This window comes from Chaetodon trifascialis, chromosome 20 (genome assembly GCF_039877785.1).
Source record: "Chaetodon trifascialis isolate fChaTrf1 chromosome 20, fChaTrf1.hap1, whole genome shotgun sequence".
NCBI classification, from domain to species: domain Eukaryota; kingdom Metazoa; phylum Chordata; class Actinopteri; order Chaetodontiformes; family Chaetodontidae; genus Chaetodon; species Chaetodon trifascialis.
The window spans coordinates 19,637,985-19,655,958 of NC_092075.1; the positions used below are offsets into that span (position 1 = coordinate 19,637,985).

At 39.7% G+C, this 17,974-nt stretch overlaps 1 protein-coding gene across 1 annotated transcript in view; it reads right to left on the reverse strand.

The window, feature by feature from the left end:
- Positions 1-9,460: 9,460 nt before the first annotated feature.
- The window catches only part of onecut2 (one cut homeobox 2), a 29,275-nt gene continuing 20,761 nt past the window's right edge, over positions 9,461-17,974 (reverse strand). Inside the window, exon 2 of the mRNA XM_070989141.1 lies at positions 9,461-9,750. Coding sequence (XP_070845242.1) covers positions 9,461-9,750 — 290 coding nt within the window. The remainder of the gene's footprint in view (positions 9,751-17,974) is intronic.

A 17,974-nucleotide genomic window follows, 5' to 3' on the forward strand; every position in this document is an offset into this window, starting at 1 on the left:
CAAAGAAATTCACCTCAGATTTGATTTCTTGATGTGTTTGTTATTTGCATTTTGAGCCAATGTTGATGTTTTGTACTGAAACAACAGCTGAGGATAATTTTAAGCTTGGTATGTCCTGTTCAATTACTTCCTGTCTCTAGATCTCTTCTGTGTTGATTAACCTATGTGATGACAAACTGTATGTAAGTCATTCTTTTTGTGAATAAATTGGGTGTGCTTTTAAATTTCCACCCTCAAAACAACTGCTGGAGGATTTTCAGGGGCATCATTATCGGTTGGTCAGTTAGCTAGTCAGTCCATCACTTTGGTCCAGGCTGAAATTTCTAAAATTGGATGGACTGCCATGAATTCTGTTCAAAATTTGCTTCAGACATTCAAGGTCTGCACAGGATTTGAAATTGTTATCATTATGCTGTTTTACTTTTAATGCAGCGCCATTACCTGATCTATCTCTCTATTTGTTCATTACTTTGGTTTCTGACCAAATACCTGCTAAACTAATCCCCATAAGCCTCCCCTGCACTTTGTGTTTAGAGCTAATTAGCAAATGGAAATGGATAACAAGGCAACCATTACCTGCCAAACATCAGCGAGCGTTTAAGCATTGGAACTGTGATGTTGTCATGTTAGCATACTGACTCAACAGGAGAGCAGATTCTGGTAAGACTTAAAAATGTCATTGGTTGCTCTCTCAATTTGACTCTACAGACCTGACAATTACTATTTAAGGACCACAGGATTATTCATCTGTCTCCCACCAAACAGGAAAGTTCAGCCTTGAGCTCAAAGGCTCAGAGCAGTGTTGCATCATTGTGGTAACTACAGTAAGTACCACAAAGTTGGTAACAGTCAGCTATCCAATAACTGTTAGCAAGACAGGGTAAAGCTGAAAAATGGGACAACATTGTTGTTTTAAATAAATATAGTTGATGATTATGATTATGCTTCAAACAAGACTTTTCTTGCCATAGTTTGGCCAATGGAAACATGAACACTTTTGCCTTTGTTGTGTTACCTAGTTTGTTTGAAGCATTCTGAGGCCTTAAAACTCCTTCTTCAGCAGCAGAGGAGTCACTGACCCCACTGGGCCCATATTTGATCATTATGAGTTACAATTATTTGCCTGTCACATTCCATTGGGCAGATCATCTTTGTAGTTAACAATGGCTATTTCTTTTTTCATCTAAGATTGGGGCTCTTTTTTTTTAAAGTTTCCATCAGCCTTTTTTTGGTCATATTGCTGAATTTGAAATTAAAACTTACTCTGCTCTAATACTCATTGCCCAGAAAAAAATGTTTTATATTTATTTATGTATTTATTTGGAATTGTGTATTTCTGCTTGGCCCCTGATATCCTACATCCAACCCACCCCTGCACTATACCTGCCTCTTTCCCCTTCGCACTAATTTTTTGAGGAGAAGAGACAATGCAAGGCCAAGAGACAGGGAGGAAAAAGAGAAAAAGAGGAAAGAAAAGGAGAAGAGGACAAAATGTGGTATTATCATTAAGTAGAGAGCAAAAACACATGAAGCTGAGCGCAGACCGTACTGAAGAGGACAAAAATCTTTGGTTTCTTTGGTTTCATCAACACGATTAAAAGGACAAATGGAAAGTCAGTGAGGTAGCCTCTCTGGTTCTCACTATTGAAATAGAAAGTTTTTTTTTCTTTTTACATACACACAAAGTCAGTCTTGGAAGCAGCTAGCTTTAAGGGACTCCTCAGTTTTCCTTCTTAACGAGTGAAACAAGTCGGTGTGTTTGCATTCACGCAGCTATACATCCCAGTATTCAGGTAACAAATGTGAAACACTGCAGGTATTTTACTATAAATGTGGTGTGTATTAAGATGACATCCTGTTTGATGCTGTTCCTCTAAAGCTCAGTGGTGAAGAGGGCATTCTAAAGAACATGTTTCGTTTTCACAGCAGAATGATTTTTCACTTATTTTGAGATAACAAAATAGTAATAAAGAATTGTTTTCTTGATCACAACATAATTATTCAGTGATCATCAAAATGTTTTTGACAGCTTGTTGGGTTTACAGAGCACCTAAGTGTACACAGGAAACTGCTGCTGCAGACAGAAAACTGTCTTGACTGAGCATGAGAAATTTAAAGAGCATTAACACCCTGTTTTAGCTTGAGCACAACCCCTTCACAAAAGGATATGAGCCCTGACACACTCTGTCAGAATTACTGGATGTCCTCTGGAAAAAGGAAAAACACTTCTGTTGCAATGAAAATCAAATCAAATCAAATCAAATCAATAGATACATTAATAAAGTGACGTGTCATTTAATAACTGATAAAATGATTGTGGATTTAACCTTAATGTACTCTTTAAAGAGTCTGCTCTGAAAAAGTAAAATGCAACAAATAATCTAAGAGCTGATGTGCAAGAAAAGGCCAGAGGGAACTTGGTAAACAGGCAGTGATCTTTCTTTTGAGAGTGGAAAATGGTTTTTTTGAATGTGTTTATACTGTTTAGAATTAGAGTCAATGTATGAATAACACCTTAATTACGGTACAGTATGAGCTGCGGGGATGTAAACACACACAGTTTATTGGCCTCTCAAGGATTCCAGTTATCTTTGGTGAGTCAGTTTATATCAGCGTGTGGCCCTTACTTCACCTGATCAAGTGTCACGAGAACATCAGTCTGAATATTCATTGCTTGTTCAACAATGGTCAGCAGGATGCAAACAAATCAAAAACAAAAGCAACCAATAAATTCGCCATAAAAATCACAAGGAGGAAAAAAAAACAGATGCAGTGCTCATCATTTGGTAGGCTATTATTTGTCATGAAGAGATTGTTTTCATTTTTGAAAAAGAAAAATCATTACCAGGACAAAATCTAGATTGGCTAAAGAGTGAGAGCAAGTGTTGACATTCAGAAGTATGCGAGTCTAATCTGACATTCCTACATTGTTCTGTCATTAAGTCTAAACATTCATAAAACAACATTTCATTTGCTTTTTAAAGTAAAGCTAACTAAGAATAAATTAACAGGCCTGGCATAAGCACTGCATCTTTGATGCAACTAACATCCTTAAATACTCATAAATATTCATCAAAAAACAATTACATCTAATTAAATAACATTAAATTATTATTAAGTACAAAACTAGTGTGTTCTAAAACACCTCATAAATAAATACAGCATTGAACAGAAAGAAAAGGGAACATACAATGTAAACTTTGGCAAAGCTAATCATCATCAAGGGTAAAAGGGTTCAGAGGGAGATTTGGCAACACAATTTGTTCGCTTAAATTAATTCAAAATCAAAAAGAAAACATAAATTACATTAAAATAAAAAATCACATATTGCAAAAACCTAGGAAGGAACATAGTAGTAATAGTAGAAATATAAGTATTGGCAAATAATTTTTAAGTACTTAAAAACAAACAAGCAATGAAAACCTCTTTGGGACAGTTTTTGGTTTCATACCCTTTTTTTTTTCCTTTTCTTTTTTTTTTGGTTTGGCAGGTTTAGCCTGTATTACATCCAGACAGAACTGCAAGTGGGAATGGAAAATGGCCGCCACGCCCTGAGCCATAAACCACGCCCCTCCATTGGGCGTGGTTCGTAAGATGGGAGGGTCAGGCGGGCGGATGATTTCTTTGGACTAGAAGCTTTTCATACAGAAAGAGAGAGAGAAAACTAAGGATAAAGCTATTTGACCGATATTTTAGCAGTTTCTCTCAGCGGGTGTAGTATTTTTGGTTTGGTTTCATTTATTGTTGGTATATATGGAGCAGCAGCATAGTTCCTCCCCCCTAAAGACCAAGCTAACATAGGTTTGTTAGGGACAGACAGTAAGCATGTCCAATCATCACTCTGTCTGTGAGGGTCCTCCTCCAGCATGGCAGTGCAGGCTCGAACAAACTGTGGTGTAATGACAGATATGTTCTGCACCTTTGAAAACCTTCCAGCCAAGCCAGCCGTGCTTCATTATCCCAAACTCAACAAAACAGACTTTCATTCTTTGGATTGTCCATTAATTTACTGTTGTGGTACCTCATCTCTGACATTGAAACTAAAGAAATGGAGGGCTGTTTCCCTCAAATTCTTATCATTAAGTCTCACACATGGACATCAAGAAACTGGAGGAAGTCTGTTTTCTATGTGATACCCCTGTGAAACACTGCAGGCTCAGCTGGTTTGTCCTCGGTTTGGGTTGAAAAGTGTTGTGAGTTAAACAACGCTGTGAGTGACTTAATGTAAACGAAACTGATCGTTCTAGATCACAGATCTAAGATCGCTTGTAGACTCTTAAAGAGGTATGGGGGAAAGGAAAGGTGTCACTGTGCTACTGTTAGTACAGCAAAAAATCTTTGGTATGCACTGTACGTTTCACATAGCGTTACATTGTCACTCTCTCCGCAGTAGGAAGTGCGCCAGACAACAGCCAGCTTAACATGAAAAAGTGGCTTGTTTGAATCTCCAGACTGGGTGGAAGCCAAAAATGGAAGATGGAAGCATTTGAGTAACAGTCAACAACTAGTTGATGTCCTTCTCGAAGCTGACGCACTGAGCTGCTTCCAGCTCGAATGTGTCGCACCGTATTGGTGGTGAAGCAAGGAGAAAACAAACCATTCCTGTACTGTTGTCTGGCAGTTTTTGTTACTACTGCTGGAGTTTGTTGGAGGTAGACTTTGTCCTGTGGAGCAGATAATGACAGGTGGTGGTGGTGGTGGGGCGAACAGCAGCCATCTGAGAAACTCACTCTCTAACATGACCATGGTGGGTGTGGCAGATTGATTACTATGATGGCTGCATGTGTTGACGCCATGCCAGAGGAGTGACCCACATCAAAATACCAGACCTACATGAGTGTCTGCTGTGGCTAGATATCCACTAGCTTAGGAGCAGAATCCTGACCTTACTGAAAGAAACTGAGATTCAACATCCAGGCTAAGTTTGTGAAAGTTAAAGGACAAGCAGGCTTGATTAGCCTACATGCTAACCCAGAAGTGTTACACACAGTGGATGTAACAAAATAAAAATTAGCTTAAAGAATTCAAAACCCACAGCACACCACTCCAGCATGGATGCACATCATGCTGTAGGTGCGTACGTGCTGGTAAGCTAAAGTTGAGATTTTCCTTTTCGGGGGGAGAAGAACTGCTACTGGACTTAACGGTGAATCTTTGGTTTGTTAGCTGATGAGGTTTCTGTTGTTCTTTTAACCATTTTTTTACTTTGAAAAACTGCATAGGCACACGTTAAAGACACTCTTCAACCGTGAGAGACACATTAATGTTCTGCCTTTTTGGGGGGTCGGAGGGAAGAAAATGGTCGACGGCGTCCTCCGTTGGTTCCTTCCCTCCTTCCCGTATGGTTTTACCCTTTTCAGTCCCCAACTTGCTTTCCCTTAAAGATGGCCTGATGCAACATCAGGCAGAACAAAGCTACTTCTCCACTCCTATGATGTCATCCTTCCTTCTACCCTCCCTCCTTATCCTCATCGTCATCATCCTCCATCCTCGACATCGTCGCCACCACTCTTTTTTTCTTTTTTTTTTGGTAATAATTCTCTTCCATCTTCAGTTAGTTTTCTCCGTTTGTTGGAACAGTTAGGTGCAGAAAAAGGTTTTCTTTGGTTTCGATTTGTCAATAAATAGAAAAAGTCTCAAGTGTCCATTTTTTATTTTAAATCGTTCTTAAAGCCTTTGGCTTGCCTCTCACCAGGCTGGTACTCAGCCTGGGTTTCTAATGAGCAGGGGCTGCTGACTGACGCCTTTCCTTTGGTTTGGTTTCTTTTTTTGGTTCAATAACTTGAGTGAGAGATGATTGATGAGGTGATTGCAGATGGTAAAGGCTACACACAGTAGGAGGTGGTGGCGGTTGAGGTTTTTGGGTGCGTTAGTATATACATCATGTGTAAAGGCTGTACAGTGTGATGGTATCCAACTAAAACCAATGGTTGTTGTGGGATTTGGTAGCGATGGATGTTTGGTGAAGTTTGTATGGACACAAAGGCAGTCAGAAAGACAGACAGAGAAGTCTTGTCTCTGTGTCAGTCCATCTGTCTTTCTGTCTGCAGTCCTTTTTACCAAGCATCCAACTCTCCTAAGCTGCAAACAAATCCTAGCAGAAGCTTCATCTCCAGAAACATCTCCAAAACAGGTAAGTGGTAAATTTCTCCACTATCCACAAGGAAGCAATTTAAAGTCTGAATATATGACTTTACTAAACTGATCTGTTTGCAGCGTTAATACCTGTCTTTCTGTTTTCCAGCCCGCTGACCCTCTGGAAGAGACGGACCTGCCAGGCATCGTCATAGATTGTCCTCTTTAACTATTACAAAGGCCCTGATCCGCCTGGACAGTTCGTCCTCCGCAGGTTCCGACGGTTCACTGGTTCTGCTGTTTTGTCTGTTACTTGATGTGGTTTTTAAGGGTATCTGTGATGGCAGCGATACGTTTCCACAACATCTTAGTTCTCCAGCTGGATTTACTTCAAAATCTGGTTCACAAGGCTCTGAGCATGTTTCAGTGAAGAACCTCCTCAGCAATGATAAACCGATACAATCCAAAATTTGTGAAGTATGCACAAACATGGAAGATGTTGATAATCTTCACAGATTATGTTTTAGGGAAAGAAGGATTTAGGTTTTGTTCATATTAGCTAAAAACTGCCCTTAAATAAATTTCCTAAAGGGCTGTCACTTCAAATGAAACTCTCTCCTCCACTGGAATAGAGGAGAGCTGAGTCTGACTGTTTTGGTCGCTCTCTGAAACAGACAATTGGGCAATCAGGCCCATTGCCCACTGATTGGTCAGGTGTGCTGAGGTGTGAATGCCTTCAAGGATAGATTGTCCAAAAATGTGTGCACCATTTCCCCCATTTTTTATGATTCGTCAGAGCTCGTCCCTCTCTATGATGGGGTGAAAGTGACCATTTGGAACAAGTATAAACGTTTTTGCCTTCAGATGTAGTCGAGATGACATGTTTGAAGCATGTAGGAGCCTTTAGTTTTAAACTACCTCTTGTGCTCTGCTTTCGTGCTAATTTCACAAAACCTTGGCAGAAATGGTTGAAGAAACTAGTTTGTGTTTTGTGGCTTCTGCTGATTTATTGAAAGCTCAGGAGCTCTTGATTAAACATGGACTATGCTTAACTTCATTTTTTCATGCTTTGTTAGGTATTGCTGACTGAATGTTGCAGTTGTTCTGCATTGACACAAATTTCTATGTAAACAGGAACATTTTCAGTTTTTGGAATTTTACATCTAACCAGGGAAGCATTTAGTGTTTGTGTAAATCCAGGCTGGATTTGATGTTTTGTCTCTGATGGACAGCTGTACCTGGAGGGAAGATGCTTGTTTGAGTTCGTGCATTAAACACGATGGCTTCAAATCTCAAATCCACCTTCACTTCACCACCTTTTGGACCCTTTGGACAGATTTGACTCAAACTGTTAAGCATTTCAGTTACAGCTCTCATCATCAAACATCACCAGTTTTAGCAGTGTCAACAGCATCTTTGTCCTAAATTAAAAGAAAATTGTGCTAATGCTAAGATGCTAGGTGGAAACCGCTGCCCTGATGGATGAGTTACCATGGTAACACAAATGATGGGTGGGTGAAGCCAGGGTAAACTGTTATCTTGGGTTTAGCTAACAATGGTTTGGTGGGAATTCTGGGGAACGTTTGGGAAATGACTCTTTAAAGTTGTGTGTGTGTGTGTGTGTGTGTGTGTGGGGGGGGGGGGGGGGGGGGTCTGTAACAGAGTGTCTACATGTGTGTTTACATTAAAGTGTGTAACGACAGACGCCGAATGGATTTCAGCCACTGTTTAGAAAAAATGGTATCCTGAGTTTTCTAAGATGTGAAGACCACTCGGCTTGGCGGAGAGCCCCGGTTCTATTGCAAAGAAAATGTGCTTCAAGATTGTGCTCACATACATTGTACATATTCATAGAAAATAAACGAACACCACTGAACACCAAGTATGCTGAGGATACTTGAAACCGTACATGTTGGCTCAAATTATGAGGAAGGCTGCATGTGCCTTGGTGAATGTCTGTGTGTGTGTGTGTGTGTGTGTGTGTGTGTGTGTGTGTGTTTGTGCTTGCATATTTAGCCATTTCAGCTTTAAGAATCCCCGCTGCCCCCTTTAAAGAGTCTAATCATTACATGTTGCTCTTTTTTTAGGTAAAATTGAAGAGTTTTGTCCAAAAACTGATGAAATCTCATCATTTTGTAAAAGAGAGTTGATTAGTTTTGTCATTATTTAAGAAAATAAAAATCCCTCTATCACCTGGATCATATATATATGTAGAGATCAACTTCAGAGAGGTATTCCCTGTTTGAAAGGGATATGGAACACTCTGGAAGCCAGCTCTTCAACTCTGGAAAACAGACTTTGGTTTTTCTGGTGTGAACCTGATGGTTAAAATGGGAGACAGCACAGCCCATCACATCCATTATTTAACAGATATATAAACTGATCAGTTCCTTGAACAGTGAGCACAGTGAATGCTCAACCTACTCATTTAGACGGAGGAATCATAGTATGTTTGACGAAATGATCTCAACATACAGTCCATTAGCTTTTCTTGTGAGCATGCTGAGCACATTCTGTCCAAGCCAATGAGTGGGCCGTGTGCTTTGAAGACTTTGATTTTGTCAAACTACTATTTCCAAGGTCAAGAAAGAACTGTGATGCTGAATCAGCATTGGGTTTCTTCCCATTCATCTTTGGTTTGGTTTAAAAATTAAAAAAAACTTAACGTACAGTCAAACTTCACCAGGAGCTGCAAAAACTGACCTCCTGTTGTTTTAAGATGTAATTCAGCTATGACAGCGTCCTAAATTTGACCGTGCAATCTCCAAAACCCAACTTCAACTCTGCCCCTAACAGATGCGTCGTTGCAATCTTTGGACATTTGATGGTCGAAATACCACAAAATTTCCAGAGATTCTTTTCTATCTCATCCCAGAGCTCCTAGCACATTCTGAAGTCATAAAGCTTTCATTGGTTTCTTGTTTGTTTGGTTGGTTCCTAGCTTATATTGCATAATAGAAAACATACATCGTCTTCTAGTCTTTGGTATTTGGGCTAGTGTGTCAGCTTATTGTCCTAAAGGAGACATGAGCGGTGAAAGTCTATCACTCAAAAGTTTTTTCCCCACTGAGGTTTCTTTGTTTTTATCAGGTGAGTTTACCCTTCAGCTTCTTTATGGATTGATGAAGAATTTTCAAAAGGCGGTTAGGCTACAAACAAGTCGTCACAGTGAGCAGCCCCTCTCTCAGTTTGTCACCCTCGACAAAAGTAAAACAGACAAACAAACAAAAAAATGTAAAAAGTTTGGTTTTCCTCCTCGCTTCGACCGGACGAAACCTCAACCCGCACCCTCCACCCCTCCATCCCTCCCCGCATCTCCATCACCCCGCCCCACCCAAAGACCCCTCCCTGTCGCATCCCTCCCCTCCCCCTCCTCTATCTATCATCACGCTTTGGTACAAGTGCTGGACGCTGAAGATTGGCCGCTGGGGCTGGCTCCGTCGTCTGTCCATTTGTCCAGGCTCCGGCGGCGGGCGTTCATGAAGAAGTTGCTGACCGTGGTGAGTTCGAGGCCCAGCTGCTGTGAGATGGTGAGCTGCATCTCCTTGGATGGTCGTTTGTTCTCCTTGAAGATGGCCAGCAGGGTACGGCGCTGCAGGTCGGTGAAGACCAGCCGTGACTTCTTTGGCGTGCTGTTGCGCTCCTTTGCTGTGTCCTGCTCCTTCCGTTTGCACGCTGCGAGGAGGCGGAGAGAGGAGGAAAGAAGACAGCGAGAGTGGAAAGCGGAGGAGAGGAGGTAGGGTAGAAGAGACAGGAAATAAAAGAGTTAGTGTTGTTTGCACTGTTTGAACAACAGAGGAGGGGGACTGGGCAGCATGTCTTCAATGAAACACAAACAGAAGATCTTGTTGACAGAAGTTCATGTTGCTGTGTACACCTGATATCTGTTCACCTGCTGTCTGTCTGTCTTTCTGTCTGTCTATCTTCCATGTCTCCTTCCTTGTTTGCAGCCATCTCACTTCCGTCAGCTGTCCAATTAAGGCAAAAAAAGCCCCCAGAAGAGTGAAACAGAGGTTTTTTGTGTATCTTAGCAGTTCCTCATTAAAATGTGAATGACACACAGCAATCACACAACAACTATCCCCCATAATATGACAGTACCACATGCATCTTTTCCATCCTGTCATTATTTATGAAATACAAGGTCCTGCTGCTGTCTGAACTAATAATTCTCACTTTTCTTTTTCCTTTCTTGGTGAGCTCTTTGTGCCAGTGAAGAGAGGTAAACTCTGAGGTAAGGGCAGCCTCACTTTCTCAAGTAGGAAGTGATGCCCTCCTCTCTCTGATCAGCAGCCAACAGGGCTTCTATATATTAACTACCATTCAAACATGACATGAGAATCCGATCTGTAAGTATCTGTCCAAAATGTAAAACTCACAGTGAGACTTTTAGACTTTTTTGTGATCACAAACTCGAAGGAAAACAATCGCTAATGCAACAGCAACAACAGTGACAGGAACAACAGGGCCTCTAATATGTCTGCTGTTTTGTCTCAGTCAGTAGTAGTCAGGAGGTGTTTGTGTGTTTGATTTTATTACCTCCCTGAATTACGTATGAGTCACAGCCCTGCTGATCAGTACGAATCAGGTTAAAGACTCAATTCAGTCACAAAACTATTATGTAAGGGGAAACTGTCGTCGCTGTAAACACACACACACACACACACACACACACACACACACACACACACACACACACACACACACACGCCTCTCCTCCCGTCTCCTCTCAGTTTCTTATCACAGCATTTAGCGACCTGACGACAGTCGCGGATGAAAGATGACAGCTTTCGTTTCTCTGCTGCTCTCTGTCTGTGTCATGGTGGATGGTTGAGTAATTTTACAGCCTTCATGATAAAAACATGTGATGTTTACACTGAGTGAAACATTCAAACCGGAGACTCCATGGCTTGTTGTGGCTGCATCACTCCATCAAATTGAAATATTCTACCTGTGCTGTGTATCATTTCACACACATTTCAATCCAAATTCAGCCTGACATACTTGGTGTCTTTGGAAAGTCTGGAATCTACGATAAAGATCTGTGGTCTTCATGGCAGCCACCTGTGTACAGCATGAAACTGTAAAGATGGATTTACCAAATACACCATGAGAGTAAAGAGAATGAGTCCCAATGTTCCTGTTGTTTATTATATAGGTGAGGGTTATTCTGCTGTTCTCTGGGTAATATGAATAAATGTTATGAAGAAATAATGTTAATCCTCCACACCATAAGGAGTCAAACTGCTGTGGTTGTAATACAGTCTGTCACTGACAGGTGGCACTATTGATCTCTGAATATGAAGAATGCAAACACACTGTGTGTAAAATCTGTGTGTGTGTGTGTGTGTGTGTGTGTGTGTGTGTGTGTGTGTGTGTGTGTGTGTGTGTGTGTGTGTGTGTGTGTGTGTGTGTGTGTGACACAGAGAGCAAAAGAGAACCATCACATATTACATGGCAAGAATGTGTAAATGAAACACACCAACAAATAATAATAATAATAATAATAATAATAATAATAATAATAATAATAATAAGAAGAAGAAGAAGAAGAAGAAGAAGAATTGCATCAGAATCAGCCTGTTTTGCACAAGGCACCTTGACTTGTTTCATATCAGCACTTTATTGTTTTGTTTTGTTTTTTATTATTTTTTTTAGCTCTCTTTTAGCTCAAATTTTGGTTGATTATCATATTTATCATCATTATTATTGTGTCTGGTTTTAATTTTTAATTGTGTGTATTATTAATATTCATATAGATGTGGCATAAGGGACACATTATGTAGTATATATCTGAACGTCAACATAATCAAAACAATCAAAACTGTGTGGCAGTTTTGTTTTGTTTATTCACTCTAAACTAGAAGCCATCTTGGACATTGGACCTGACTATTTACTGGATGGTTTTTGTGATGAAACATCTGTACTGTTGGCTGAAGCGTTTCCATTTGAGTCACCTTGCAAATGTTCTGTCAACCTATGGGTTCCCATCACATAACTCACAATTTTTATTAATCATTAACAATGATAGGGTGAAGCAACTGATAAAAAAGGATCCGAGCTGAGTTTCATTGAAATAAAGGTCAGTACGACAGTATCAGCAAACTCTGGCTTGTTTATTTTTCCTGCATACATCATATTAAAAAGATTGAAATTATTTAATAACATCGATAATAATAATAATAGTAACTTGGATCTAGCTGTGTATTGAACCTCAGTACTGAACTGTGAGTGGAGCACCAAGAAGGACCGGACTGGAATAATAATTCAAGCTGTGAATCTAGATCAATCTCCACACAGTCATATCAGACCAAGTACACTGCAGCTGTTGTGTTGACATGTTTATTGTGTTTATGGTAGTATATCTTTTAGTTGTATTACTACACACAAACGCTGCTCCAAAAAGCATCCAGAATATTTCAAAACAGTGAAGTGTCTCTGGTTTTCAGAGTTTAGTCACCTGCACTTCCATGATGAAGGCTACAGGAATAAATACTTACTACTACTTGATCATCATGAAGATCTGCCAGCTCTGAGTAACTGAAGCTACTTCCATCTGACAGAAAAGAGTACACAGCTCTTTGTTTTCTTATTTTCACACGCATCTCCTGCTTTCCTGCACAGCACCACTACATGTTGATGCCATTTGCTAAATTTTAAAGAGCAGCTCAGCAAAGTTATTTCTGATAGAAGAGGATTGAAAAATTTTAACACTAATCATAGCACAAACATGTTTCTATTGTTTAAAAAGCACCATTTTAACATCTCTACTAACACCTAGGTATTGTATCGGCACTACATGCCCCTTTAAGACATGACATTCATCTATGTCATGACTTTTTGTCATTTAGATAAAGGTCTCCATTATGTAAATGTTCAGCAGTGACTTTAGATTCAGACATGAATGCTGCCTGTTTAATAATGTCCAACAGTGGACAAGCAGAGAATGACAAGACATCAAGTCTTGAATTTGTTCACATGCTTATGTAAAGTATTTTGCTGGATGTTCATAATGAGAAATAAGACGCAGAGAGGCAGCACTCGTCTGATGCTTTTTCACTTCCTTTGCTTCACAAGTGGGGGACATTTAGACTGAGAATCTCTTCCACAAACAACCAAATTTTATACAAATGTCAACAAGTAAATAAGAAAACAAAGTAATGCTATTGCAAATATTTGAAGTACATTTCAGATGTACACCTTTCCTTCTCTCCTGTTTTCTGCTTACTGTAGCTCAGTGAAAAGCAGCTCAGCAGCAGTTCACTCCAGACAAAAAAAGTGCAGACATTTACGTGTAAAAAAAGGAGCAATCAAAATCACCCACCCACACACACACACACACACACACACACACACACACACACACACACACACACACAGTCTGCCGTCAATGGAGAAACAGCACGCTTGAGTGATTCAATCAGGCTTTTTTTCCTCTGGTCGAGGTTACAGTGAGGATGAAATACGCAATTATATTATTCAAAAGGGGTTTACCGGTTTGAGGAGGGGTGAGAGGAAGAGTGGGGGAGGGGTGGCTTTTCTTTAAAGGTAAGGGGAGAATCAATAGGATCAATAAAGCAGGGTTCCTCTGACTTTCATCAGCTCTCTCAGTGTCTCTCACAGACATCAGTGTGTTGCTAAAAACGTCTCTAACTGCAAAGAGATCAGCAGAAAATCCAGAGCATTTCTTTCTATTCTTTCTTTCCCTGTGAGTCAGCTGTCACGTGTTCCTCTCAATCATCTTTCTACATATTCATAGAAATTCAAACTACAATCAGCACAATTATTCCACTGAAAGCACAGCCATCATTCCATCATCATCTGTAGGACCACATACAGTAAGCATCATCATTTATCAGGATTTTAGTTATTATGGTCACAACAATCACTTTCTTAATTAGGGCTGTGTGTCAATCTGCAATACTCTTTTGGTACAGTACAGATAATTGTTTTCATGTACGCTCTGATCAGATATTGCCAGTTCTGTGTTTTATTATAGAAGTCAAAGTTCTTGTTTTGTGCCTTGTGTATGCAGAATAAAACTATATACTGCGTCAGCACTAGTATCAAAAACAAATTCAAAAGATACCCAGGCAGCATCATCAGTGAGAAAACCACCATAAACAAAATCATCACCATCATAATCATCTTTACCACAGTGATTGATACTGTGGTCATCACATTAGAATCATCATCTTAATAAAGATATAGTGCAACATTTCAAGACATATGCTTATATGCTTTCTGAGAGTGTGATAAGGCGTTCAATGTCAAGCTCATGTTTGTGTATTAAGCTGGAGTCAGGATGCAGTTAGCCTAGCTTAGCAAATAAAATCAGCTTTCGGAAGTCCTGCCATCACAGTGAGGTTGCCGAGGTTTGATACCATCATGGCTGTGCAGACAACAAAAGCTGTGCTGACCGCTTCTATCTCTGCTGTAGCTGGAGGTGTTGCACAGAATAATCGAATAAACGGATGGATTAAACTGTTCTTTGTCAAGAAATATTTCCAACAAATAACTTCCCCTTCCAACAAAAAAAAAACTGTCGTTTTGACGTTTGTGGAGATAAAACAAACAACATTGCAACATTGAGTTAATCTGTGAACTTTAAAGGTGCATGTTTGAAGCTTGCTTTCCCCTTGACTTCCACTTATTCCACATCTTTACTTAACACACAAATATGGCATTGATAACAATCCTCTCACTCTCAGAAGGAAAGGAAAGAGGCATAGTTCTGAAAATATTCAACTTTTGCTTTAACATCTTCATTAATATCATCATCTTCATGCTCCTAATTCCAATCCACTGGAAACAAAGTCATCAACAGTGTAATCATTCTTATCAATCTGTTATCATCAGCTTCAAAATGATCCTCATCACATCACAGTAGTCCTCTTTACTGTTAGTCACTCTCCTCCTCCTCCTACTCCTCCTCCTCCTCCTCCTCCTCCTCCTCCTCCTCCTCCTCATCATCATCATCATCTTTATTATCATTCCAAGTATCCTCGTCAGAATCCTAACATCAAGGCTAATTATTCTCATCACAATCATTCTTATTACCACAATTATCCACCAACATACTCTGTACATCAGTCATCTCATCATCTCCATTATCATTATCGCTGCTGTGCTTATCGCCATCATAATCATATGATCTTCATCACCATCATTCAGTCAGTCACAATCACTTTCATTATCAAAACCACCCTCATCAGTATCGTAAACATGATTATCCAGAAGCTTTTTACGATGTGGCAACATAAACATAGATAGCAATAAAATACTGAATTAAATGAAAATGGTGCTTTCAGTCACTGCATTACAACTTGCAGTTAGGGTGGGTGCAATGCAAAAGCTACTAATATTATATACTGATCACAAATACTGATTTAGTATAATCAGTTCGTCTTGAAGATTTGGTGTCAAAGAATTGTTTGTCGTTCAGATACTAAACACCTCTAGTGATCACAGAAAACTGTTGACAGTACCTGATTGGCTTGCTTGTTTGCCCGTATGATATGTCACGTTCATATCATATGGGGTGAATGAATGGTGGAGATGGGAAATATTTGTTCATTACATTATTTATCTTGCAGAGTCGGTCATGTGTAGGCTAAAAATACTGTTCATTGACAATATAACACTAGATCCATTAAATTGTGGTTTAATTAACATGAATGATGTACTTCTGTATCATTTAGGACCAAGTCTTATTACCTGGTCTGGGAAAATAACAGACTGATTTCACACATTTCTTTATCATTCTTATAACATTATAGGACTAACTAGCTGTACAGGGTCCATATTTAAGGTTTGAAGCAAGCTGAAAATGCTAAAAAAAGTCAGCCTGAGATGGAGTTTTCAACCAACTCATAGAGCTAATCTTAATGCTAGCATGGCTGATAAAGTCACTAAGTTTCACTAGACATGAAAAGCTGCTTTAACTCTATCTGAAATCAATGGCCCTTTGTTCCAAAATTTCTAAATAATTTTGAATGCTAAATCTGCCACAGTTATCCAACTAAACTGCATTTGAGCTGAAAGTAAGGGCCAAGTACAGCTTCAAAGTTGACGGGAATGTGAAGACATTCCACATAGCCTGAATGCAATGTATGGACATTCACGAGAAACATCAGACATTTTAAAATTGCTGACCAAATCTGATATGCAGGTGCCAGTTCCTACATCTGGAACCAGGCTAAATTAGTGACGAAATGATCTTTTGAAAGTCAGAAACAGATCTTTTCACATCTATTGAGAAACACAAGACATACATTTTACAGACACATTTGGCTGGTAAGACCAACAGCTGACCTAAGGTCAAGACTTCCAATATGCAGCTGAGAGGCATTATTTTACCTTTAAGCCTCCTCTCCATTCACTTGAATGACGTTGAGTCAAGTGCTGAGCCTCAAGAGCTGGTAACACTCACAGCAAACAATGTATTATACAGAGGTTTTAAGAGTCAAGGACTGCAAAACGTCAATAGAAACATCAAGGTGATGTTTTATTGAAGAAGCCATTTCAGTTGAATACAGAGAAACAGAGAGAACAAACAGAGTAGAGAGCTTACAGAGGGGGAAAAGCAATGGAGAAGAAAAGATGGATAGAGGAGAAAAGGAAAAAGAGAAAGAGGAAGGGTGAGGAGGAGAGTGGAGGTGAGAAAGAAGAAAATTGGGAAAGCAAAGTGAGAGATGGAGGAAGAAAGGAGGAGGGTGATGGAGGAATGAGAGAAGGGAGGGAAACAAGACGAGAAAAAGGCAATATGGCAGGACGTGGGAACGACAGAAGCAAAGAAAACATGAGGAGAATGAGAATGTCCAAACGTGGAGTCCCTCAGGGCTTTATCTCAGGCCACATTCCTTCCAACATCAATGTCCATTCCTACGCAGACGACACTGAGCTGTTCGCCTCTATGCGTCCAGATGACTCCTGTGAACAACTTGAGTGCATTAATTTGTGATATTAATCTATGGTCGACAGAACTTCTTACAGCTAAATTGAGGTAAAATTATTAATTTTATTGTGGCTCAAGGAGTCTAAGAGATAGAAACTGCTGGTTCACCTACATATGTTAGATACATATCTAATATAAAGTCACATATTTCACACAACCCTGCTTTTTACCCCAAATATTAAATTTTTTAAACCTTGACTTTTATATGAAACATGTCACATTGCAATGTAGTCATGGGTTGGTTAAAGAAATAAAGTTTATTGAAAATAAAACGTGTATAGAGAGGAAGTGAGAGAGCCGACAAGCTTTGGTTTCACTTTACAGACAGAGAGAGCGAGAAGAGAGAGAGGAGCTCAGCAGAGTCATTAGAGACTGTTTTGATCCTCGCCACAAAGATAGATCACAGCCTGGCAGCTTTACCATGATGGCCTCAATCTCCACAGCGCCATGCTTGTGTCCTGTTGCTGATGGACGCTATTTAACACAATGCAATATCTAAGAGAAATGGAGCAAAAACAATAACAACAAACAACCAATAAAATGTGCAATGTTGGCCTGAATCTAGAGGGATTGACACATGGAATTCCGGGGAGAAAGGGCATTTAGCATCAACGATAGTGCTAACCCAGTTTATACACAAAATTAGCATAAAAGATAAATTATGAATTATGGACTATTACACACGTCAACCTGATCATCAAAGCAGTGATCGTAGAGTCTGAAAAGCATTCTAATATTCAGCAAACAGCCATGAACACACAGTAACAGTGAGAGCTATCTTACCTAAAAATAAGTGTTTCCTCCTCACCAGCTTCTATACTGTACCAAACTATCCACCAATTTATCAATATCCACTAGTTGCTGAAAGCTAATTATGCATTCAGGGAGGTTTCCTCTTTTAGCATTTTTACTGGCTCATACATCTCTGTCTGTGGCTGTGAT